The sequence below is a fragment of the Aspergillus steynii genome (genome assembly GCF_002849105.1).
Source record: "Aspergillus steynii IBT 23096 chromosome Unknown P170scaffold_4, whole genome shotgun sequence".
In the NCBI taxonomy this organism is placed as follows: Eukaryota; Fungi; Ascomycota; class Eurotiomycetes; order Eurotiales; family Aspergillaceae; genus Aspergillus; species Aspergillus steynii.
The window spans coordinates 2,458,982-2,480,439 of NW_020194401.1; the positions used below are offsets into that span (position 1 = coordinate 2,458,982).

Genomic DNA, 21,458 nt, shown 5'->3' on the forward strand with positions numbered 1-21,458 from the left:
TTCGTCGAGTCTATCTATTTTTTCTTTTCTTATTCAGCACGGGACCAGAGTAGGTAGGTAGTATGTGTCTTGAGGGTATCGCAAAAGCTAGTTGAGATGCCAAGCTCGGGATGAGATTTATGGAGCTCAGGGAGGAAAGGAAAGATGAAAGAGAGAAGGAAAGGAGAAATAGGAAAAAAGATATGAAAAACCATCCGCAGCCAGTGACGGCCTGCGTGTGTATATGAAGCAGGTCGAAAGTCTATGATCGAACGCCACCGGAGACATGTGTAGTATAATAATGACAGAGAGAAAGGAAACTGATATACAAATTTAACAATAGGGGTTGCTATAATGAGAGAATGAAGATTTTATGCGCGGATGATCTCTCAGCCTAGAGACTCGCCAAGATGAGGCTCTGGAACTGGATGCACGGCTTCAACTGCCGGGTCTTGGACGATGACTTTCTCGACCGTTTTCTTCTTGACTGGCACTTCTTTTTTCTTTTCCACACCGTCGTGTGTTTTCTGGACAGAGTAGTACTTAAGAAAGAGGATGATCATAACTGCAGGATGTTAGTCCCCTGCCAGGGTAAAAAAGGGGGAGGGGAGGAAAAGCTTACAAGCACTTGTGGCAACGGCCAATGCAGCCCGACGGGTAAGGATCCACCGAAGTCCCTCGATTTCGCTCTTACCGTCACTATTCAACGAGACCGTGATTTTGTAATTGAGTTCCTGGACGGAGGTGTCGATACTGCGTTGTTGTTCTCGGGTGGTCATCTTGTGATCGTTGAACATGCCCTTGATGTCATCCTTCAACCCCGCAAGCTCCTGGTTCAAGCGCTGCGATAAGATATCCGACTCATGCTGCAACTGTGTTCGGGAAGCACGCTGCCGCTGCATTTCCGAGTTTCGAGCCGTTTCAAGAGACGATTGGAGTTCGGAGCAGGCCGCCTGGAACAGGTAGGATTCGTTCTCTACATCGGACTTGGACGTCAGGTTGGTCCTCGCGAAGTCGAGGTTGTTCTGCAGGATACGCCGCACTGCCTTCATGATGGTTACGGACTGGTCATTGCTGAAGTCTCCTGTGGAGAGATCGCGGACGAGGGAGTAGGTGTCGAAGTGGTGGACATAAGGCGCAGGGGTCAGGTGTGGATGTTGTTCGCCCGACGAGGGCAATCCGGATGGCGTCAGATACGACGAGGGTGAAGGCATGTGCAGGACGCCGTCAAGGGGGTTCCCTTCGAAAGGAACGGATTGGGAGGGTTTCGACTGTCGCTCTTGCTGGGGATTCTCGCCGAGGTTCGGAGATGCGGAGGCATCGCGGTCATCGGACTCGGACTCTTCTCGGGGATCTAGCTCTTCTGGAGTCTTTTTGTCGTTTGATTCTGCGGAGCTCGAGCTCTTGGATCGAGAGGAAGTGTCCATAGCGTCGCTTTTGGCATCTTCAGAGAGCACTTTCTCAGGCGGAGAAGGGGTATGCGGTGACGTGTTGCTTTTGTCTTTGGGCACCGGCGGAGTCGGAGGGTGACGAGCTTCGTCTTTGGGCCGCGTAGGGGGCGGCAGGTTTGCTTCAGCAGCAGGGCCATATCGTCGATTATATGACGTTTCTTGTGCTCTCCGCCGACTGGAGTGGAAGGGGGCTTTCTGCGACGAGGGGTGGCTAGACGGGATTCGGATGGAGCGGTAGGTTGTCGGTTCGCAGGAGCGCACTGAGCGCATCAAGTGCGGATAAAGGAATGGGAGCCTCGGGGCAGCCATGACGAACAGGGCGGAAAGAGTGTCAGTCAAGCAAAAGGCCAGCAGGAAGCATGGAGTTGTCCAGGTTTGAATTTCCCGCGGCGAAGTCGTCACGGCGGCCGGAAACGTGACGTGGGCGGTGAGGATCCCCCGCGGAATTCCCACGGCGGCCTGAGGAATCAACATATACTGATGGCAAATGCGCAACGTAGCTCTTTTGTGTTCTATATACAATCCTCCAAATAATGTACAGCTCTATAGTGCTATCACAGTAGAGACCACCCTGAACCTTCCAGACCCAGGCCTGACAAGCTATTTCTCGGCGCCCACTGCCAAAAGCCCCAGCAACAATTGGGTGCGTTTCCAATATTCGGAAGCAGCATGGTCCATAAACTTGACAGATTTCGGGCTAGATGCAACCTCATTACTGAGCTTGGCAATAGAAGCCTTGAATTCCTCACTTTCCTGGTCCTTGGACGCCAACGCATTCTTCAAATAGGCGGCGTCAAAGTATAGCTGGAGCTTCCAGTCATTCAGGTTTTGAACCTCAGTTTCGCTAGTTTTCTCAGATTCCGGCTTTTCTTGGCCAGTTTTCTCGGATGTTTCATTGTCCTCATCCTTGTCCGCGTCTGTGCTTTCCGATGAGTCTTTCACAGCATCTCCGTCGGTGGCACTTGACGAAGGACTCAGGGCCTCGAGAGCAGAGGTGATGGTTTTGGACAGTTCTGTCTGCGTACTACCTTTGAGCACATTGATGGTGGAGATATCCCAGATACCTGGGCCTTGTCCATCCATGGACTCGACGAGTCGGCGCAAAAACTTGAATGTAGATGGAGATGGCTGGACAGGGGATTCTGGATCGCCCTCCCAAAGCGTCCGACCTGGCACTCTTGGAGCTTTGGCCACCGAGCCCGCTATCAGCCGTAATGGCTGCGTTTGCTTCAGCACTTCGTTGGCAAGCAACGCCTGCAACTGTGGGACAATGTCCTTCGAGAGGACAAACTTGCTGTCATGGAAATCCGTTGGGAGATCGCGCCGCACCAGTCTGATAAGCTTTAACATAAATGCAGCTTTGCCGCTCTGGGGTGAGGCTCCGAATTCCTTAAATATACCATTGAAGGAAGAGTCGAGATCATCAAAGGCTGTTCTGACAGCGGACTCAAGCGCTTCCCGTAGTAATTGAGGATCATCTTCATTCAGAGTGGCGGTAGCATCGATATCAACATCTCCGTCCTCGCTTTCGTCCAAAATGTCTGTCCAGCGCACTCGTCGCAATTCATCGACAGACTGTCTGGAACCCTCGATCAGCGAGAGCCAGTCCTGGTATATCTTGAGAACATCGGATATATCCTCATCCCGGCCAAGAAGCCTATCCGCAATCGTTTGTTTAAAAGCAGAAGCACCATTTGAATAGTCCAGAGACATCAGTTCATGGTCCCAGAGTGAGTGAGACACCATGTGCTCTCGATTGTCCCAGCTCGACAGCACAGACGCAACAGTATGACCCAAGGTGTTCAGAGATTTAGCTTGATCGGACAGAATTTGCCTGAGTCGCTCGTTGAAAACGGTCCGAAGACCCTCCAAAACCTGTAAGGATGAGTGTGTAGGAGTTGAACCCCAGGAGGACAGCCATAGCTCCACCGTCTTTTCACGAAGTGAAAGTAGGCTCGAGAAGCCCAGCCAGTTCGTCAGGGCTTTCTGGCATCCGTCGACAAACCTGCCAAATGCTTGCTTGGACCATTGCTTAATAAGCTTTTCGGCGTCACTCTTAGAGCATTCACTCAACTTGATCCAAGGAGTAAAATTGCTGACATCCGCGGCCACCCAGCGGCCCAAGACATCGAGACCTAGATCATCGAGCCCCCGAATATCCGGATCGGCCAGGATGGGCCGTGCTTTCAATTTCCCCAAAGCATCGGATAAACGGCGGGAGAGTAGGACCCTAGTTGATTGAAGCGTTCGCACATATAACCGTAGCGCGTTCAAAACGTGCTCTCCCGATGCATCTTGAGATTCCAGCTGACTCCCAATATGGTCCAAGCGGACTTGATGGAAACGGCGTATAGCATCGTCTGAAGAAGACTTGGTAGCCAGGCAGTAAGCCACTAAAGCCTCAATAATCTCATCAGCCGTTGATGTGGCCGAAGCAAGGCGCTTATCTATCCTCCGTATAAGTGTGTGCTGGAGTGAGGCTATCTGGTTGCGCAGGTTCTCTAAGAACGGAGGGACCGATTTTTGCTGGGAAATCGTGTTGTGTAGAAGCCGAGAAACAACCGTAAGCTTGGCCATTAACGATAGGGAACCACGGCGCCTTAGGAGTTGCGAGATGGAGGCCGCACAGCGTTGAAGCAGAGCAAGTTGAGCGCTTAACGAGCGCTTTGCTGAATCTGGAGAGCCCATCAGCTTTTGAATGGAAGGATAACAATGACCCAATATTCCCATACCTTTATCTCTGACATCACCTTTGATCTGATGGAAATGTGTAAACTTCTTCTCCATCAATCGGGGGTTGCATCGCTGTCCAATGTCGGCCAATGTCGCATCCACATTTTGTATCTCGCGGTTCATGGAAACAATCGTTTCTGCGGTCCCAACCAATTCTCGATACCTCGTCCTAAAGGCGCATTGAGCGTCAGCGATGAGCTACAGACATGAGGCTGACCGGGCATACCCAACTAGAGCGCGGAGCTTCTCCTTGTTACTCGCGATGTCGCGCCGGAGCTCCTGCTCCACGCGGCGCACGGTCGGAATTGGATATTGGAAGGCATCCTGCCATGTCTTGAGGGCTTGCGGGTCAGGGCCGTCGGATGCCATGGTGACAGGGAGGCAGGATGCGGAGGAAAGAGGCCAACGATGCGGAATGCCGGTCGATCACTGACGGACCGCAGCCGGTGCCTGAGGCAGCACGTGGTTGTAACGGTACCGCCTCGTCATGGCGGTATCGACCATTCCTTATCGGGTCTTGACTCATCGCCGCAGAAAAAAAAGACCCCCGCGGACTTTCTCTCTCTTGCCCCTCATCCACTTCTCTCCATCAGTCGCCATCATGCCTCACCCCGAGTCGGATTCACAGCCTCCGTCAGACTCCGCGACGGAGCAGGAGCAGCTGACGAGCCTGCCTTTCCCTCCGGTCACTCACTCGCATATCCTAAACTGCTCTTTTCATAGCTGGCAACCTCGGTATGTTTATTCGTAATCCTGCGCCGTGAGTGTATTGCTAACCGAGTGATGTCTTGATAGCTATCGCACATTCACCCCCAAGTCTCGCGCCTTACCTTTGACTACCTCGTTTGTTTCCTACCTCCGTGCCGACGGCATCGTGTTGCCACCAGAAGATATCCAACCGACGGACGATGACAAACTCGACGCTTATTCCGACGACTCCGCAGAGGAAGAGCCAGACCCGTCAACAGAATGGAAGGAGATCCACGCGCAAGTCAAGTCTACCATCTCGGAGTTCGGAGGCATTGTGACCCCCAAATTGAATTGGAGCGCACCGAAGGACGCCTCGTGGATGTCAGCAACGAATGATCTGCAGTGTCGCACACCGAACGACGTGTATCTTCTCCTCAAAAGCAGCGATTTTGTCACGCACGACTTGGAGTACCCTTTCGACGGTTGTGTCGCCGACTCCACAGACTCTTCATCGTCCGACGCCAGCCCTCCCGAAGTCCCCTATCATCTCGTCCTTCGCAAATATGTCAACTTCAACCCGTCGCTCGAGTTCCGATGCTTCGTGCGCAATCGCGTGCTCCTTTGTATTTGCCAGCGTGATCAAAACCACTTCGACTTCCTCTTTCCCATGCGTGACTCCCTCCGATCTCGGATCCAGGCGTTTTTCGACGAGAAACTGAAGGATACTTTCCCCGACCCTAACTTTGTCTTCGACGTATACCTCCCGCCTCCCCACCAGCGCGCCTGGCTTGTGGACATCAACCCATGGGCTGAAAGAACCGATCCGCTACTGTTCGGCTGGTTGGAAATCTTACAGATGAAAGATCCCATCGGCATCCAGGAAGAGGACGGTGCCGAAGAGCAATTCGTTCGTCTGTCTCTGAATGGAAACAACCCTACCATCTTGGATACTGGAGCGGCCGGGGAATCCGACTCCGAGTCAGAATCGGAAGAGGATCTTGAAGACGAATTCGACGACGACAACCCATTCCTTCCTGAGTTTCGACTTGTAAAACGGGATGACCCGGAGGCCTACGCTTTTACGACACCCCAGTACTCCGCCAGTAAGCTGCCCAAGGAGGTGGTTGAAGCTTCAATGACTGGCCCGGGCGGTATGAGTGAGTTCCTGGGGAAGTGGCAGGACATTCTGGCCAAGCAGACACAGGAGTCCGACTCAGATAGTGAGGGTGGACGATAATGGACAGATTGCTACGTTTCATGGGTTTCGGAGTACGTTCAAGGGTTAAAAATAGAGCGTTTGCATGAAGGGCGTTTATCGAGGTTCAGAGAAGGAATTGAAAAAGTTATTTCCTTGCATTCATTCACACTTAAACTTGCCGTAGGAGACGACAAAAAGCATTATAAGTGTCATCAATGCTCTTACAATTCGGCCTCCGTGGAAGGAACTAATCAGTGTTCCAACCCAGTTATACAGAAAAATAATTTTCGTTAAAAAAATTACAACTTATGTTTCTTCTCCCCCGAAGCCAACCGCCTAAACTCCTCCTGCGGCCCACCACTCAAGAACCGCTCCAACCCAGCAAACACCTCGATCCCATTCTGGCGATCCAGAACCTCCCGCTCCGGCCGCCGAATCAACTCCTTGATCTTCAGCAAACTCGACTGGCTCAGATGCGTACCCAACCGATCCTCCACCTCCTCCAGCACCTTCGCCAGGAACCCCGTCGAATCCTCCTGCCGGCCCGAGGGCGCCGCAATCACCTTGTTCACGAACCCGGTCGCCACCAGCTCGTCGCAGGTGATGCGCTTGCTCATGATCAGGGCCTCGTTGGCCTTGGCGATGCCGAGCCGCTCCACGAACGCCCGCGAGCTGCCGCCCTCCGCGACGAGCCCGAGCGACGAGAACGGCGTCAGGAGGAAGGTGTGCGGCGCGGCGTACACGAAGTCGGAGAGGGCGACGAGCGCGGCGGACAGGCCTACTGCCGGCCCGTTGAGCGCCGCGACCAGGATCTTGGAGTGGTGCGCGAACGTCCGTGTGATGTCGAAGTTGTTGGAGACGAACCCGCGCACGATCTCGCGCCGCGCGTTGCTGTCCAGGCTGCCGCCGGGGCGGGTCGAGGTTACGTCTGCGCCGCTGGATGGGTGGGATTTGTTAGATAGGGGGGTATGGTTTGCATGATGGGATTGAGTCAGCGGGATTGGGTGGGTTCTTACGCTGAGAAGAATCGCCCCGTGCCGGTCAGCACGGTGATGAAGATGTCGTCCCTCTTGTCGACTTCCCGGAGCCGTTCTCCGAGAAGGTAGTAGAGATCTATGTTGAGGGCATTGAGCTTATCAGGACGGTTGAGGGTGATGATGGCCACTCGGTCCTGGTAAGTGACGGTGATGAGATCCTCGCTGGCCATGGTTGTAGATTAAGAGTGGAAATGTTACTCCGCACGAAGTATGAAAAGTGCCGGGTTGGATAATTGGAGATGATTAGCCCGCAACTTTAGCAGATTAGAGTGGATACTGATGAGTCGTTCGCAATGCGATCTCAATTGGAATGGAAAAGAGGGCGAAAGAGATTGACCCGCAATCTCTCGTACATAAATAGGCTTCGAAAGGGAGAGAAATAGTAATCCGGCAGCTGGAGCGAACTGCTGCGAATTGCGGGGAGGCCGACGGTCCGAACAAGCCGAGGCCCGCTGCAGGTCACGGGACTGCAGTCAGGTGAGCGGCACGTGGCGCTGTTTGTGCGGTTTGCAGGTCGCCGGCCTGTCAGAAGCTCCGTGATTAATCAATTTGCTGCCCTTCGGGATTCTAGAATTAAGCGTCGGTCTACAAACAGTCTCATCGACAGACTCGGTCTATAAATTACCTGCCGGTCCTTTCATCTCCATTGCCATACCGGGCTTGCTCTCCCTCAACGCAATAAGAGGCGTCGTCTACGGAATATCGGGTCCCGATCGCAGAAATCCCGCGCACATCATCCCACCTTTCGCCTCCATATCTACCTACCTACCTACTCCGTAGCCACCACCACCAACCACACACAATGTCCTCCATCCTCCGCAGACTCCAAGGGGGAAACCTCGAAGTCTTCAAGGTAAGTCCTTCAGCACAACCCAGCCTCGCAAAACACCCGACTAACCCGACGACACCGCAGTTCGGCATGTATATTATCTTCCCCATCGGATGGATGTACTATTTTGGAACGAACCTGGACGAACGTTTCACCGTCCCCGGCTTCTGGCCTACCACCGAACAATCGCACAAGATCCCTCTGGAGAGGGAGGAGATCGACGCTGAGCTATCGCGCATGCGAACGGTCGACGCGGTGAAACGCCAGAGACGGCAAGCACAGGCGCAGGCCGAGGCACAGGCTGCTGCTAATGCGCAGAACTCGGAATGAATGCCCCCAACAAATGGTAGATGTGGGTTAAGTTGGCTTCTGTGTGTGTTACGGCACAGGTTTGGATTTGGCTACCCACATGTCTGTGAATGGCCGGCGGAGGATTCGTTGGGAACAACGGTTACGCAGATTGAGAAGGAATTCGAAAGGGAATTTTCGAGGGTTACTCTGCGGGGTCCAGAGTAACTCCATCTGTGCAACATGCGGTGAAAAGTTGGTCAGGATTGGCTTCCTGTTTTGCGGTGGCTTCATATGTACGACCTTTTTGATTGTTTTATGTACAACACTCTTCTCTGAGCATGGCAGGAGTTGACGGGTTGATTTGGTTTTCTTCAGGATTAGGTAAATTACATGTATATTTATTTTCATACTAGTGAATATGTACCGACATATCTTATGTTCAAACGACACAATCTGCCCCGACTCGGCTCCTTTACTGGTTGTCAAAAGGGGCACCGGTGAGTTTCCGCCATCCGACAGCTTCCGTGACACAAGCACAGCCCAGTTCAAGGGAATGCAGCCTGGTCCACAACCCAAGAAAACGGAGGACCGAAATTCAAATCAAACAGAGGGTAAAAAATAGAAACACAAAGCCAGAATCAGAGTCATATCCATGCCACGGATGTCTTGAAGAATTCCATCGTAACAATTAAAACACAGAAAGATGTATGCTACACGTAGGACGAACCTGATGGGTTAGAAGGACAAATTAGTGCGATAGATCGAAAACTCCTAGATGCGCCGGCCTGCTCGAAAATGAAGACGTATCGCTCAAACTCCGTAAAGATGAATCTGTCAAGGCCACTCGTGAAGGAACCGCAGCGACACAGCGAAGCTTGTGGCCAGATATTATTCGATAATGCAACGCGGACGTATTGTAGATGACGAAAGCGGTATGCCGATAATTTCACGACCTCAACAGAAAACGAAAGCCTCGATAGTGTCGCGAAGAGAGGAAAAGCCAGGTCACCCGGTTATAACAACGGTAGCTACTCCGTCGCTGCTCCCAAGGACACGGGACTTTACAACTCAGCCATTGGCTCGGTTCCCGTCGCAGCAGCATTTTTGGCGGTTTCGTACATCACTTCCAGGGCTTGTGTTCCACTTTCGCGGAAGACCGAACTGATGGAAGGAAGGTTGCTGGTGATGAAGGGACGTTCGCCGGCCCAGTAGTAGTACAAGTGACTGTAGATGGATCGGATATGGTCGGGGAGATAGACAACGATGCCGGTCAAGATCATGGAGAGGAGGGTAAGAAGAAGGGAATCTGTCATTGCCACGATGGTTAGCACCTCTACATGATCAAAGGATCCATGATCCCAATTTTGTAGGATCGGGGGACATACTAAAGATGAACTTTTCCGTGGGGGTAAGCATGTAGACGGCGAATGTCACTTCATACTGGTAGATCTTCAATCGGATCCAACGGACCAAGGAGCTTGCGACCCAGAGTAGAAACGCCATGATTCACACAAGAATGAGGTATAAGTGCGCGATAGAAAGGGAGAGGGAGATTTGACGGCCTGAAAGTGGTGAGAGGGATGGTCTTTGTGAGATCGGTATCTTTTCTTCGGGGGGTCGGACAAGTTCTAGCGCAGGTTACGTCTGCTCCGCAGTCCGCAGAATAGGAGGCGGCCGAAAGGGGGGGAAAGGCGGCAGGTCGCACGGGATTTCAGAAGGCCAGTGTGGAGTGGGTTGGGGGATTCTCTCGTTTCAAACTTCCATCATCTATCAGAAGGAGTCGAGAGATGAAATCACAAAGATGGAAACTGGAAAAGTTTCAATTCCGGTGATCAAGAGAGGCAAAAAAAAAAAAAAAAAAAAAAAAAAAAAGTGCGGGTGGAGATCGACAGAGAGACAGCAGCGACAAGATAAGAAAATAAATGATTCAGATTGAAAGCCAAGACAGGTCAATCCGCAAGGGGAGATAAAAAGAGGAATTTTATTCAGGACAAGTGACAGTCAACTAAGAATAGATAGGTTGCGACAAAGTTGCGCGGGCCTCCCACCAGATCTCGACCATGTTTCAAAGTGGCTGCGCATGCGAGTACGAAGGAGAAACGGTTCCACCTCGTCAGGGTCCAGAGATCCGGCCGTTCTCCCACCCACTGAGATAGAGGGCTCAGTTCAATTCCCCGGCAAAAAGGACGAGGGGCCTCGGCCGGGTCGACGCCGCCAAAAAATGCCAGTCAACCCCAACAAATGCTGTGCCTGATCTGTCACTTGGCCTCAACATGACGTGAGATGGCGAACCTCAATACGCGTACGTCAGCCCGATGCTTGGCGCCTTTCTCGTATCATCGAAGGATCCATCGCGAAGATCTTGCTTATCACCGAGCAAGATTCATCAGCCGATTCGCCAGCGATGATATAACCTCCTCCGAAGGCATTGACTGTCCGATCATACGGAGACGGGGTTCACGCCGAGATTGACCACAAACAAAACAGCGAGAAGTTGGAAACATTCGCAAGGATTGGACGATGTTTCTAATTGACTTACTAATCAACGGGATTCAACCAATCACATGAGACCAGACGATAGTCGGACCGACTAAAGACCCGCGCTGCCTCAGGCCAGAAACTCGGTCATACTTCGTAGAGCCGGCAGGGCAGCAGGAACCGTAATCAATAATGCTGCGGTCCTGCCCCCTCGCCCGGGTCCTGTGGGCAAGCGTGAGACCAGTCACTCCAATTAGGCCCTTCTCTCTGTCCGCGTTTTCTCTCGGCTCAAAACCCCTTCCTTCTCGGTTAAAGATCGAGGATGCCGATCTGACCGTGTCATACCTCAAGGGTTCCGGCCCTGGCGGTCAGAAAATTGTAGCGGTCCCCGACCTTGCCCTCTTTTCATCTCCCTTCAGCGATCGAGCTGACTCCCGTCATCTAGAACAAAACAAATTCCGCCGTCCAGTTGATTCATAAGCCCACTGGCATTGTGGTCAAGTCGCAGGCGACTCGCTCGCGCTCCCAAAATGAGAAGATTGCGCGCCAACTTCTGGCCGACAGGGTGGAGCAGCTGCAGAGCGGGGATCAGAGCCGACTGTCTCTCAAGGCCGAGCAGGCGCGGAAGAAGAAGGCCAGTAAGGTAAAGAAAGCTCGCAGGAAATACCGCGAGTTGGCAGACCCGCAGGAGGAAGGCGAAGGTGCCGATAAGGAACACCATCACGACAAGTCGAAGTCGGATGGGGAAGAGGCGCCTTCCAATCACTCTTAAAAAGGCCCGAATCTTCGTCGTCTCTGCATCAAAACTTGGAACTTAAGAACATCCACCTATGGCGTCTTAAAGGTGCGATGAATGAAGATTTAGTGTAAAATAGATTATCTTGTACATAACACGGAATTGGACATTTCAATGTCATCTAAGCAAGGTTCATAAGGACATGTAATTTTTTTTCCTCCTCGCCCCCTCTTTCTTTTTTAAACGTGCTCTCTCGACTCAACCGTTGTACCACCAAATATCCAGGCCATTCACGCGGGTTTCGCTCATGCGATGTAACTGCCGAGCAATGCCTTGAGCTGGTCTTGTAAACGCTCCTGGGCAAATTGAGAGATCTGTCCGTTGGTTCTCTTGTCCGCTGCTTTCAAGTATTGGCCAACCCAGGCCTTGAGATCGGCTCCCGTTTCCGGCCAAGGGTCCCGAGTCTGAACTCGTACGGTGTTAAGTGCCGTATACCCAACTCCGAATGCCATGTCTTCGACATCGTGCTCGGCAATGAGGTCGTCCTTTCCAGCCGGGAGAGGAGGGAGCTCCAAAAGCTTCAGCAAAGCTTCGCAAGTGAAGCCCCACCCCTTCTTGTACCGGTTGGCAAAGGCATCCGAGTTGGCGAGCGTCTTGGTGAAAGACAGGACAGCGGTTTTGCGATCCAAGGGACGGGCGAGCTTCTGCGTTTCAGGAAGGATAACATTCAAGTAGATCGGGGTGAACAAGCTTGATCATGTCAGTTACGCCCACGGGGCCAAAAAAGGGAAGTTGATGGTACGTACGTCGGTTGGACCTTGTCGAAAACTTGAATCACGAAATCGGCACTATAGCCCTTCTCCTCCTGCGCAGAGATGAAGTGATAGAAGCGAACAAATCGAAGTAGGAGGCTTTCGGTCTTGTTGTTTTCGAGTTTCATAAGAATCACCTGCATGATCGAGACGAAGTATTGCTCCAGGGCAGTCCTACACCAACATATTAGCGATGTCCAGATGATTTCGAGGTTACGTATTTGACTCACGGCGGGAAGTTTGCGACGACAGATTCCAAAAGATCAAATCCGTAGCTTTCGTTTGCCCTGGATGAGAGAAGCTTTTGGAAGATACCCAGGATAGGTTCAATCTGCTGGTTCTCAATGATGAACTGCGAGCCACGGCCAATGATGGACGACAACAGCCGCACAAGGGCGGGAGTGTTGCCCTTCGAATCCCACATGACGGGCATGAGGATGGGGGCGATCAAATTCTGGTAATAGTTGGGCAACGTCCCCGATGGGTTGGCTTCCAGAAGAGCCGCGAAAAGCTGGAAGATGTAGGGCATAAATTCTAAGGTAAAAAAAGAAAAAATTGTGAGTTTTCGATGACTTTGGTCTTTGATCATATTTGGGTCCTACCTTGTACATCCCCTTGGAGAATTCCGGCGAAAGGAGGGTAAAGGGCTTGCTCAAGTTTATCGGGGTTGGAAGGTGCAGCAAATCTAATCACGTTAACGGAGTTCTATCTTGCCGTGGAGGGGGAGAGGATTTTACTTACCGAATGAAGGCACCCAGGGCTTCAAAGTGGTAGTAATAGAATTTGGGGTTGCTGGGGTTGCTGCTGATGATCTGCGTGATGTTGATCAAATGCTCCAGCACGACGTCCGTGTGCGGTACCACACCCTCCTTGATGACTATAAGCACCCGCATGGCACATCGCATCAAAAATTCATTCTCCTGGATCTTCTGAGGAGCAGGGTCCTTCTGGATCAACGAGAAGATGTGCTGCAGCAGGTCTTTAGCCAGAGGTGTAATGGTGCTGGGAGCGATGATCGGCTGGCCTTGGCTATCACCGAGGTAAAGCGCTCTTTCGACGGCAATTGCTGCGTAACTGTAGACAATGTAATTGGAGGAGGCAAGCTGGTTGACCAAAAGCGGAAGCACCTCCTGCCATTGTTCCTTGGTGATGATGCTTCGGAACACGTAAAGGTACTTGATAGCATCCACGTTAAGGATAGGGTGCACACTGTCCCCTCCAACCAGATCCGCAGCAAGATGTTTCTGGAAGTAATCGGTGATGCTGATCAAGTTGTTTGTAGCAGTGATACCATGGCTGGCAGTGGCAATTCCCTTCGCTGCAATGGCGGAGAAAAGATAGGTGGCAGTGTCCTTGGCTTTCCAGTTCGACGCGTCCTTGGTGTACTCGGTGAGGTAATGCTCAATATACTGCAAAACAACTCTGGTGACGCTCTCTTCGAACTTCTCGGCCAGTTTCCGCAGGAAGTCGGTGGCAGCTCGCCGTCTCGTGTCACTGTCCGAGCCTTCCAGATCTCGACGGATGAATTCAATCGGCTCATCTTCAAAGAGCTCCTCGTCCGATTCACGAAGGCTCACATTAGGCAGAATGACCTTCTCAATGATTTGTTTGAGAGTGTTCTCGTCTTGGAAGACCATTGCATGCTCAGGCATAGCAGCAACCGAAGTGAGGAACTGCAAAGCTCTGCTGACCAAAATGTCATACTTGGTTTCTTGGCCAATGGTGGTCAAGAAATTCCAAGAGCTCTGAACGAAATCACCAATGTAGGGTTTGAAATCGTCTTGATATCTCTGCACATACAGAGTCAGGACCTGGAAAATGGCAGCGCGCGCAAATTCCAACGGACCGGCTTCAGTATCATCATCAGTCACCAGCAACTGGTTGTCGTAGGTGAGATACTTGAGCAAAAGACCAGCTATCCCGGCAATTTGATCTTCGAAAACAGGGGGGAGATCGTGACAAGAAAGGTCATAGAGCAACTTGATCATCAAGTTTAGCTGCGCAAATCCTTGGGCGAGGTTTTCTTTGTTGGACTTGTTCTGCTCAATGAAATTGTTCAATTGCTATAGAGAATTAGTATCATGCATATTTGCAATTCGCTTTATGACCACTTTGAATGCTGTAAAACGGAAAGATGAAAGCAAACAGGTCCGTTCACTGGGGGAACTTACCTCAAACAGATTCAGGAAGGGGGCTCCGAATTTCTCAACAACATGGTTGATTTCGATATAGAGTGCGTCCGACCGGAACAAAGGCCTCCACCGTTTGAAAATAGAATGTGCGACTTGTAGGACACCGATGTTTGCAGCAGGGTTGGCGGGTTGAAGTCTTGAAACAAGGTCCTTTGAAAAGTTGTTAACCAACGCCCAAGGTGATCAAAGCACCACAGGTACCAAAGGGGATAAGGTAGCTCACATCCACAAGTGTGTCCCATCTCTCCCAGAAATCACTGTCAGCAATCACACTGACAGCTTCTCCCAGCTGAGTCTGAATACCCGCCGGGACCGAAATCATCAGGCTGATGAGTTCTTGTTTGATCGTTGTGACCTCATTCTCCTGGAGTTTGTAGTTTCCGTCCTCGTCCGTCCAGTTCCACTTGATAAAGTTCTTGAAGCATAGTGCACTAGCAAGGCGGGTATTGTAGGGATAGGCTGCAGATGCCGTGATCTGTAGAAGCTGCAAAGAGTAGCCAGGCTTTTTTTCTTCCTGGCGAAGAGCGAGTTCGGCTTGAGAGATCACCATTAGCAATGGAGTTCAGAGTGTACATTGAACCATGCTGCTAAGCTGTATCAGAATGCGATGAGCGTACCTTGCTTGTTTTGTCTCGGATCCAAACTTGCTTCAAGGAGCTGTGCAACAGCTCCCAGGTTATCGGCCATTTTGGAGCGGGGCGAGTAGAAGAAGTGCAGGAATCAAATATGCACGATACTGTATGTAGGAGGGTAAGAGTGTTATAGAAGGGAAAGGGTAAAGTGTCAAAGAGAAAACTGGGCTGCTGTGGGCAGGATTCCGACAAACCGTTGAATACCAGTGCCCTCGTTGGAAAAAGCCGTGAGAGCTTGATTCCTGGACTGGCAGTTTGTTTGGCGGTTGCTTTGCAACAATTCCCAGGCGGTGAAGCCATGTCCGCGGGGTGATTCTGCCCATCAGGTGACGGCACCGGAAGAACCGGCATCCGAGCCTCCGCCAGATCATCGTCGTCGATGCTCTGAGGGGAAAAGTGTCTTGGCACACCTTCGCCGTATCTCCAACTATCGTCCCATCGGCTCTCTCTCCGTCGGCCCTGGGAAGTCCTGGTTTCGGAGGTTTTCCTCAGCTTTGCCTGTGGCTGGCTTCATTCCTGCTTTCTGAAGAGACCTTTTGTGCCTAGCCCTAATGCTCTGGTTGTCCATTGAAACCCGACTTGTCGCATCTGTCACCGGCCTTATCTGAGGAAGACCCTCAATACACGTTCCAGGAGCCGTTAAGGAACATGAGCTTCTGTGATTAACCTATTGATGGTATGTGCGCCTTTGCTTGGATACGTCAGTCGTTGGACCTGTTTCACAGGTGGCTAGGGCTCGCAGCTTCCTATGGAGGGTCTTGCTAACTGGGTCTCTTACCGGGCAGCTATATAATCCTCCGGCCCAACTTTATTCGTCACCTCCGTCCACTGGGACGCATGTCTTCTGACGATGCTTCATCAACCTCCAACTATAAACACAGCACATCGAGTTTCGCAGACGTTTTCAAATCTCTAGGCGTTTCGCGGCCCAAATCGCTTTCTCCGGTCTCCTTGAAAGATAGCAGTGATTCCTTGTCGCAGACTTCAGATGGACGCAGGAGCAATTTGATCTCATTTGGATTCGACTCAATGCATCGTGGCAGCGTCGTTTCGAGCTCTTCGGACACTTCTGGTGCGCCGGACTTCGAAACATCGCTCAGGATCATCACCCAGAGACAGAACCTAGGTCAGGCCATTGATGAAGCCGAACAAGCAGCAAAATCACTCCAATGGCTATCTCCAGAACAATCGCTTCTGCTGTGGGAGGCCGGCTCCTACCTTATTCACCATGTCAGCTCGACAGAAGCTCGCCGGAGTGGCTCGGTGTTGATGGAAGCCATCGCATCGCGCCAGGATCTGTCACCAGCCGCAAGGCGCGCCGTTTTCGAATCGATTTCTAGTTCATCCGAACCTGACGTTATACCCGCGCGTGTTCAGTCCCTGATATCATTATCGGACCACGGCAGAAAGCTAGAGTTCACCAACTCATCCCTTCTCCCTATCATTTCATCCTGTATAATCCCGCTATATGAACTCATCTCGACCGTTCGGCTAAAGGCGCGGAAGTCGAGGGTCGGCCGGGCCAATGGCCTGGGCTATGACGATACCGTATTAGACGACTTGCTGCAGTTCGCGGTGGATCTGATCACTCTGCAACGGAGCCCTCCTAGTAGTGAAGAGGTCGAACGATTGCTGGAGCAAATCTTTATTGTTTGCAAAAAGACCACTGTTGCCGCCGACATTAAAAACTCGCTGGCCGTTTTCGACGCCATAATTCTATATGCGGACGTACCGGATGGAAGTTTCACCCCGATGCTGGAAGTCTTGTGCAGCATCCATGCCTCTGTCAAATCACTGTCGGGCCCCACGGCAAGAGCCGTTCGAAATTTAGCCAAGTCCAAAAAACAGACTAACATGATGGACGCCCTGTACTCATTCTTGTCCGACTCTTCTGAAGGAGTCTTGCGTGGATCGGTACACGTTTTCACGGATCTTATTCGGGCTCACGGCCAAGACGGAATCCCACAGCTCGATTTTGACCGACTAACGGACTCTCTTCAGGCCGTCCTACAACAGCCCAGAGTAAACAAAAAGGACGATGGTAGATTGGAGGCGGATATTCTCGAGTTGTGTCTGAACGTGCTGGATGGGGACTTTGCAGACGTAGCCCTGGAAAGAAACTGGGCAGGGTTCGTCAACCTTATGATTCTGTGTTCACTTAGAGTTGTTGACGAGGATGAATGTTACACCACAACGCCTAGCGCTTCAGTTCCTCACCCGAGGGGCAGCGTTGTCGAGGACGCCAGACCGAGCATCTTGGCCAGCATCATCCAAATTGCCTCCGCCATTGAATCTCTCTGGGAGCGTATCAACAGACAGCAGAAATTGGAGCTTACTCGCTTCCTGATGAATATCTGTCAGCAGGTGGAGCCTCCCCAGGCTGAGCTCGTTCTCAACACAGTAAGGACCGAGAGGCTTTGCTTCCCTGGCAATCCAAATTGGGTGCAACATTGCCAAAGACTGATCCGCTGTTTCATCCGCTCCCGTACCAAACCTTCCGACATCCGCATTCTCGCTCTCGAAACAGTCAAAGAGGCTTTCTCGGATTATGAATCCCTGGTCCAATTCATGGAACAAGGGCTCCTGGACCTCATGTTTGAGAGCTTCGCTTTGGAGGACGACATCATGTTTCTGGAGACACTAGTCTCATTTGCTGTGGACATCTCCATCCTTGTTCGGGATGATTCTACTTTCAAATTTTTGGTGGACACCATCAGTTCACCGATGAATAAGGATTTAGGTAAAGACGGACTGCAGCACGGAACCGAGCCTTCCACATTACCACCTCAGCGCCCTTCATTAGGCAGTGTCCTGGAGCTATCATTAGCCAATGTCTGTTCCGTTGGCTTGGTAAAGATGTTTCTGCGGTGCTTGAACCTTTCCGCCACCAAAGCAGTTGTGGTCTTTGACGCTCTTCAGGAGATATCCAAATCACCAGAACGGCCGGTGGACTCGCGATTGACTGTGCTCAAACTGCTCTTCAGGCTTCGATGTGACTCCTCGGGTTCCATATCAGTCATATCTACTTCGGAAAATGATTTCATCATGGGCATTTCGGGTCGGAATCCGGACGTCGGCGCGAAAGCGCATACCTTTGAGGATCAAAGCACAGAACACAGTACTGGTAGTGATCATTTGCGCCCGCCAGCCCAGGGAAGGCTCTCAATCCATGACCCAGCCAGCCTGTCCTCTCGTTCCACTGCGCGCAATACGGTGGCCAGCATGCGTACGTCGAAATTGACCCCACCGGTTTGGACTTATGCCTCGTCCCAGGTCCTGCCTGAAGAGCCTCCGGATGAGTCGAGTCCCTTCGTTTACGCATATGCGACGTCCGACACGTCAAGCTACGCTGAGGCGGAACCCACCCAAAAGATCGCGTTGAAAGCCAACATTTGGCTGGAAGCCGTCATACAACTGCTACAGACAGAGGGTAATTGGGATATTTACAGCTATGTCCTTACCCATCTTGGGCCTCAGCTCCGTAACCGAGACTTTTTCACCAATGCAATCCCACCTATAAAACTACTCCGCAGTATTTTGTGTGATCAGGTCAAAAATGACAAATTCCGGGAGCCGCCTCCATCGACTGGCGTGAAAAAGACAGACGTTGCAGGGTACATTTTCGAGTCCCTGTGTGCACTAATTAGCTACCATGAGTTTTTCGCTAAAAGTGAAGAAGACGAACTCGTTCGCGCATTCATGCTGGGAATCATCGGGTCTTGGGGAGGCACTTCTCGGGGGTGCATCCACGCCCTCTCCGTCTGTTGTCACGAAATCCCACTTTCTGTGACCAAGTCTTTGAATGGAATTCTTGACAAAATGTCCAAAGTGATCACCATGTCCAATCTTGCCGTTCATATCCTCGAATTTCTCGCACTACTTGCGCGGCTTCCCGATGTATACATCAATTTGCGGGAAGAAGAGATTCGCACGGTGTTTGGCGTTTGTATTCGCTTTTTGCAGACATCCAGGGAGCAGCGGTTTAAAACCTCCGAGTCACCCACTCGAACCACCACGCAGGTGTCTGCAAGACTCGGAAATGGAATGCGCGAAACCACGGCTCTTCCTGCTGAAGTTCCCGATCCCTCTCTGCAAGACGGCATGTCAAGATACATCTATACTCTCACGCACCATGTCATGGTCTTCTGGTTCTTGTCACTGAAATTGCAAGATCGAGCCAATCATGTCAACTGGATAACCAGTCGACTCATCTTCAGAGATGAACATGGCAAGGAGATGGTAGAAGAGCAGAGTCAGGTTTTCCTTGACCTGATGCAGCGGGTCGCGTTCACGGACTTGGGCGAAACCATTCCATACTCAACCTTTCCTCCATCCCCAGCAGATGGGCCTGTCATGAAGAAGTCGTGGGTGGTTGGAATGAGCATCATCACGGTGGAGACTGCTGGAGTGTCGGGCTTGACCCAAATCACCAAAAGGCAGGCATCCGGCACCACCTATGCCATGTACCAGCAGCGGACTGCGCCTGTTCTCCCTCACCAGGTCCCTCCAACTCCCGAAGCCCATATTCATTCTGACGACATGCGCACTGCCATTCTTCCCAGCCATGTGATGCTCCAAATGACCACTACAGCATTCCCTACGCCCACCTCAATGCAGCCCATCCCACTTCTTGAAGACGACATTACGCGCCGTGCCCTCAGCACATTCGATCGGAATGACATTGTGGATGGGCACAAAATCGGGGTTCTGTACATAGGCAATGGCCAAACAGCAGAAGCCGAGATTCTTTCCAATACGAGCGGCAGTCCGGATTACGAGCATTTCCTGTCGGGGCTTGGGACAAAGGTTCCACTCCAGGGAGCGCAGTTCAATACCCAGGGATTGCACGCCGACATGGATGGCGAATTTACCTATGCCTGGCGTGATCGGGTTACAGAAATTGTCTATCATGTTGCCACCATGATGCCGACTAGTTTTGACAACGACCCCTCGTGCGTCAATAAAAAACGTCATATCGGAAATGACTTTGTCAACATTATCTTCAACCGGTCTAATCTCCCGTTTAATTTTGACACGATCCCTTCACAGTTCAACTTTGTCAATATTGTTATCAGCCCCGTGTGCCGAATCGCCAATGACTGCAAGGTTACCAATATGGGCCCTGCTTATTTCGACAATCTCTTTTATTACGTGCAAGTCATAAGCAAGCCAGGGTTTCCTGAAATATCGCCTGCGGCCGCGCCCAAGGTCATCTCTGGAAAGAACCTCGCGGCATTCGTTCGTTTCCTTGCCTTGAACGCTTCCGTGTTTTCCCTTGTGTGGAATAGCCAGGAAGGCGAGCATGTCTCATCTTGGCGAAACCGGCTGCGAGAAATCAAGCGACTGCGTGAACGCGCGCTAGGATCCCAGTCTCAGAACCCCGAAGGCACAGAAGGTGCTTATCCCAGCCAACGTCGCAACACGAAAGCCAATATATACTCTGAGGAATTGCCTACCCGCACACCGTCTACGAGAGCAGATTTTGCTACCGACTGGAATGCCTCTGCAGATGCTAATATTCTTCAAAATCTAGACTTCTCTCGCTGGGGCCGTTGAAAGAACTCCGAAACAAGATTTCCAGACCCCGGACTACCCTATGAAGTTAAAAAAGTGTTTGAAACTGACCATTATTCAAAATGGAAATAATTCTCAAGACAGACATGGGAGATGGAGGGGGAAAAAGTTCTGATTTTTATTTTCTTTTTCTTTATGCTTCCGACTTGTTCACTTACGAATGAATGTATATCTTACCCTATCTTGCACTTTCCAGCCTGTGTCAATACCCCCTTTACGTGTGCGTGTGTGCCTTCTTGTGCAAAAGTTTCTTGTTCTTCCAAAATTTCGGCAACCAAAATTTGTTTTTCTTCTCTCTTTGGTCTACTCCTCTCACAGATCCCATGGGGCCCCTAAAATGGCGTGGTATTCTTTTTTCATCTTTTGCTTCTCTTATGACCATGAAAAACATAACTCCTGGTGGCGACTGCAAACAACACCCAACTATCAAGACCTAATGCATGCATCACTGATCTACTTTAAGCGTGTACTGTACTTTAAGAGTATCAGGTGTCTTCAATGAACTTTCTCCTAGGCTTCTTATTGCTTTTATTTCATTTTTTTTTCCCGCGTATTGAATGCAGATATGAAATCCATTAAATGAGGTGAAGCAGGTCAAGTCAACCAGATAAAAACACGTCCTTTTTGAAAATCCCACCCATTGAGCCAGTCAACGTCGCTCGCTCAGACCATGCCATCCGTGCCTATGCAAAAACTAATAAAAAAAAGTATAAAATAAATGGAAAACGACAGGAAAGGGAAGAAAAACGAAGGTATGTACAGACATACGTATACATGCAACTCGACAAGTCATTACATACAAGACAGATAGGAGGTCGGTATATCT

General features: G+C 51.1%; 9 protein-coding genes across 9 annotated transcripts; 4 read left to right on the plus strand and 5 right to left on the minus strand.

Moving 5' to 3' along the window:
• Nucleotides 1-3: 3 nt before the first annotated feature.
• Nucleotides 4-1,795, minus strand: P170DRAFT_408660 (uncharacterized protein). Its single transcript, XM_024846740.1, has 2 exons — nt 602-1,795; nt 4-544 (listed from the first exon to the last, which is right to left on the minus strand). The coding sequence occupies exons 1-2, from the start codon at nt 1,737-1,739 to the stop codon at nt 369-371; spliced, it is 1,314 nt and encodes a 437-aa protein (XP_024704725.1). The 5' UTR covers nt 1,740-1,795; the 3' UTR covers nt 4-368.
• Nucleotides 1,796-1,912: 117 nt separating this feature from the next.
• P170DRAFT_408663 (uncharacterized protein) lies at nt 1,913-4,547 on the minus strand. The gene is made up of 3 exons (XM_024846741.1): nt 4,390-4,547; nt 4,163-4,332; nt 1,913-4,105 (listed from the first exon to the last, which is right to left on the minus strand). Exons 1-3 carry the CDS (start codon nt 4,530-4,532, stop codon nt 2,031-2,033), a joined length of 2,388 nt encoding a protein of 795 aa, XP_024704726.1. The 5' UTR covers nt 4,533-4,547; the 3' UTR covers nt 1,913-2,030.
• Nucleotides 4,548-4,742: 195 nt separating this feature from the next.
• Nucleotides 4,743-6,241, plus strand: cdc123 (cell proliferation protein CDC123). Its single transcript, XM_024845676.1, has 2 exons — nt 4,743-4,898; nt 4,959-6,241. The coding sequence occupies exons 1-2, from the start codon at nt 4,765-4,767 to the stop codon at nt 6,088-6,090; spliced, it is 1,266 nt and encodes a 421-aa protein (XP_024704727.1). The 5' UTR covers nt 4,743-4,764; the 3' UTR covers nt 6,091-6,241.
• A 32-nt stretch (nt 6,242-6,273) lies between these two features.
• P170DRAFT_509975 (dodecenoyl-CoA isomerase) lies at nt 6,274-7,631 on the minus strand. The gene is made up of 2 exons (XM_024854731.1): nt 7,068-7,631; nt 6,274-6,987 (listed from the first exon to the last, which is right to left on the minus strand). Exons 1-2 carry the CDS (start codon nt 7,256-7,258, stop codon nt 6,351-6,353), a joined length of 828 nt encoding a protein of 275 aa, XP_024704728.1. The 5' UTR covers nt 7,259-7,631; the 3' UTR covers nt 6,274-6,350.
• Nucleotides 7,632-7,645: 14 nt separating this feature from the next.
• On the plus strand, nt 7,646-8,745 carry P170DRAFT_437004 (uncharacterized protein). Its single transcript, XM_024849268.1, has 2 exons — nt 7,646-7,941; nt 8,002-8,745. Exons 1-2 carry the CDS (start codon nt 7,891-7,893, stop codon nt 8,245-8,247), a joined length of 297 nt encoding a protein of 98 aa, XP_024704729.1. The 5' UTR covers nt 7,646-7,890; the 3' UTR covers nt 8,248-8,745.
• Nucleotides 8,746-9,269: 524 nt separating this feature from the next.
• P170DRAFT_356622 (serine palmitoyltransferase small subunit family protein) lies at nt 9,270-9,711 on the minus strand (the record flags this gene model as incomplete). Its single annotated transcript, XM_024844165.1, has 2 exons — nt 9,270-9,514; nt 9,594-9,711. 2 exons carry the CDS (start codon nt 9,709-9,711, stop codon nt 9,270-9,272), a joined length of 363 nt encoding a protein of 120 aa, XP_024704730.1.
• Nucleotides 9,712-10,653: 942 nt separating this feature from the next.
• P170DRAFT_437006 (peptide chain release factor family protein) lies at nt 10,654-11,623 on the plus strand. Its single transcript, XM_024849269.1, has 2 exons — nt 10,654-11,064; nt 11,132-11,623. Exons 1-2 carry the CDS (start codon nt 10,879-10,881, stop codon nt 11,456-11,458), a joined length of 513 nt encoding a protein of 170 aa, XP_024704731.1. The 5' UTR covers nt 10,654-10,878; the 3' UTR covers nt 11,459-11,623.
• P170DRAFT_183992 (putative chromosome segregation protein Cse1) lies at nt 11,568-15,317 on the minus strand. The gene is made up of 8 exons (XM_024842677.1): nt 15,044-15,317; nt 14,650-14,960; nt 14,406-14,576; nt 12,976-14,297; nt 12,837-12,919; nt 12,465-12,768; nt 12,229-12,408; nt 11,568-12,172 (listed from the first exon to the last, which is right to left on the minus strand). Exons 1-8 carry the CDS (start codon nt 15,111-15,113, stop codon nt 11,728-11,730), a joined length of 2,886 nt encoding a protein of 961 aa, XP_024704732.1. The 5' UTR covers nt 15,114-15,317; the 3' UTR covers nt 11,568-11,727.
• Nucleotides 15,318-15,695: 378 nt separating this feature from the next.
• P170DRAFT_184158 (putative GTPase activating protein (Tsc2)) lies at nt 15,696-20,703 on the plus strand. Its single transcript, XM_024842678.1, has 2 exons — nt 15,696-15,734; nt 15,844-20,703. Exon 2 carries the CDS (start codon nt 15,896-15,898, stop codon nt 20,612-20,614), a length of 4,719 nt encoding a protein of 1,572 aa, XP_024704733.1. The 5' UTR covers nt 15,696-15,734; nt 15,844-15,895; the 3' UTR covers nt 20,615-20,703.
• Nucleotides 20,704-21,458: the final 755 nt, after the last annotated feature.

Excerpts from the sequence above, each read along its gene's own strand:
- P170DRAFT_408660 (XM_024846740.1), bottom strand. The coding sequence starts at position 1,739 with ATGGCTGCCCCGAGGCTCCCATTCCTTTATCCGCACTTGATGCGCTCA. Across the intron at positions 545-601 it reads GGCCGTTGCCACAAGTGCTT|TTATGATCATCCTCTTTCTT; the intron begins GTAAGCTTTTCC and ends AACATCCTGCAG.
- P170DRAFT_408663 (XM_024846741.1), bottom strand. The coding sequence starts at position 4,532 with ATGGCATCCGACGGCCCTGACCCGCAAGCCCTCAAGACATGGCAGGAT. Across the intron at positions 4,333-4,389 it reads AAGCTCCGCGCTCTAGTTGG|GACGAGGTATCGAGAATTGG; the intron begins GTATGCCCGGTC and ends ATGCGCCTTTAG. Across the intron at positions 4,106-4,162 it reads AGGTGATGTCAGAGATAAAG|ATTCAGCAAAGCGCTCGTTA; the intron begins GTATGGGAATAT and ends TGGGCTCTCCAG.
- cdc123 (XM_024845676.1), top strand. The coding sequence starts at position 4,765 with ATGCCTCACCCCGAGTCGGATTCACAGCCTCCGTCAGACTCCGCGACG. Across the intron at positions 4,899-4,958 it reads TTTCATAGCTGGCAACCTCG|CTATCGCACATTCACCCCCA; the intron begins GTATGTTTATTC and ends ATGTCTTGATAG.
- P170DRAFT_509975 (XM_024854731.1), bottom strand. The coding sequence starts at position 7,258 with ATGGCCAGCGAGGATCTCATCACCGTCACTTACCAGGACCGAGTGGCC. Across the intron at positions 6,988-7,067 it reads ACGGGGCGATTCTTCTCAGC|CGGCGCAGACGTAACCTCGA; the intron begins GTAAGAACCCAC and ends CCACCCATCCAG.
- P170DRAFT_437004 (XM_024849268.1), top strand. The coding sequence starts at position 7,891 with ATGTCCTCCATCCTCCGCAGACTCCAAGGGGGAAACCTCGAAGTCTTC. Across the intron at positions 7,942-8,001 it reads GAAACCTCGAAGTCTTCAAG|TTCGGCATGTATATTATCTT; the intron begins GTAAGTCCTTCA and ends ACGACACCGCAG.
- P170DRAFT_437006 (XM_024849269.1), top strand. The coding sequence starts at position 10,879 with ATGCTGCGGTCCTGCCCCCTCGCCCGGGTCCTGTGGGCAAGCGTGAGA. Across the intron at positions 11,065-11,131 it reads GCCCTGGCGGTCAGAAAATT|AACAAAACAAATTCCGCCGT; the intron begins GTAGCGGTCCCC and ends CCCGTCATCTAG.
- P170DRAFT_183992 (XM_024842677.1), bottom strand. The coding sequence starts at position 15,113 with ATGGCCGATAACCTGGGAGCTGTTGCACAGCTCCTTGAAGCAAGTTTG. Across the intron at positions 14,961-15,043 it reads TCCGAGACAAAACAAGCAAG|CCGAACTCGCTCTTCGCCAG; the intron begins GTACGCTCATCG and ends TGATCTCTCAAG. Across the intron at positions 12,173-12,228 it reads TTCGACAAGGTCCAACCGAC|CTTGTTCACCCCGATCTACT; the intron begins GTACGTACCATC and ends GACATGATCAAG.
- P170DRAFT_184158 (XM_024842678.1), top strand. The coding sequence starts at position 15,896 with ATGTCTTCTGACGATGCTTCATCAACCTCCAACTATAAACACAGCACA.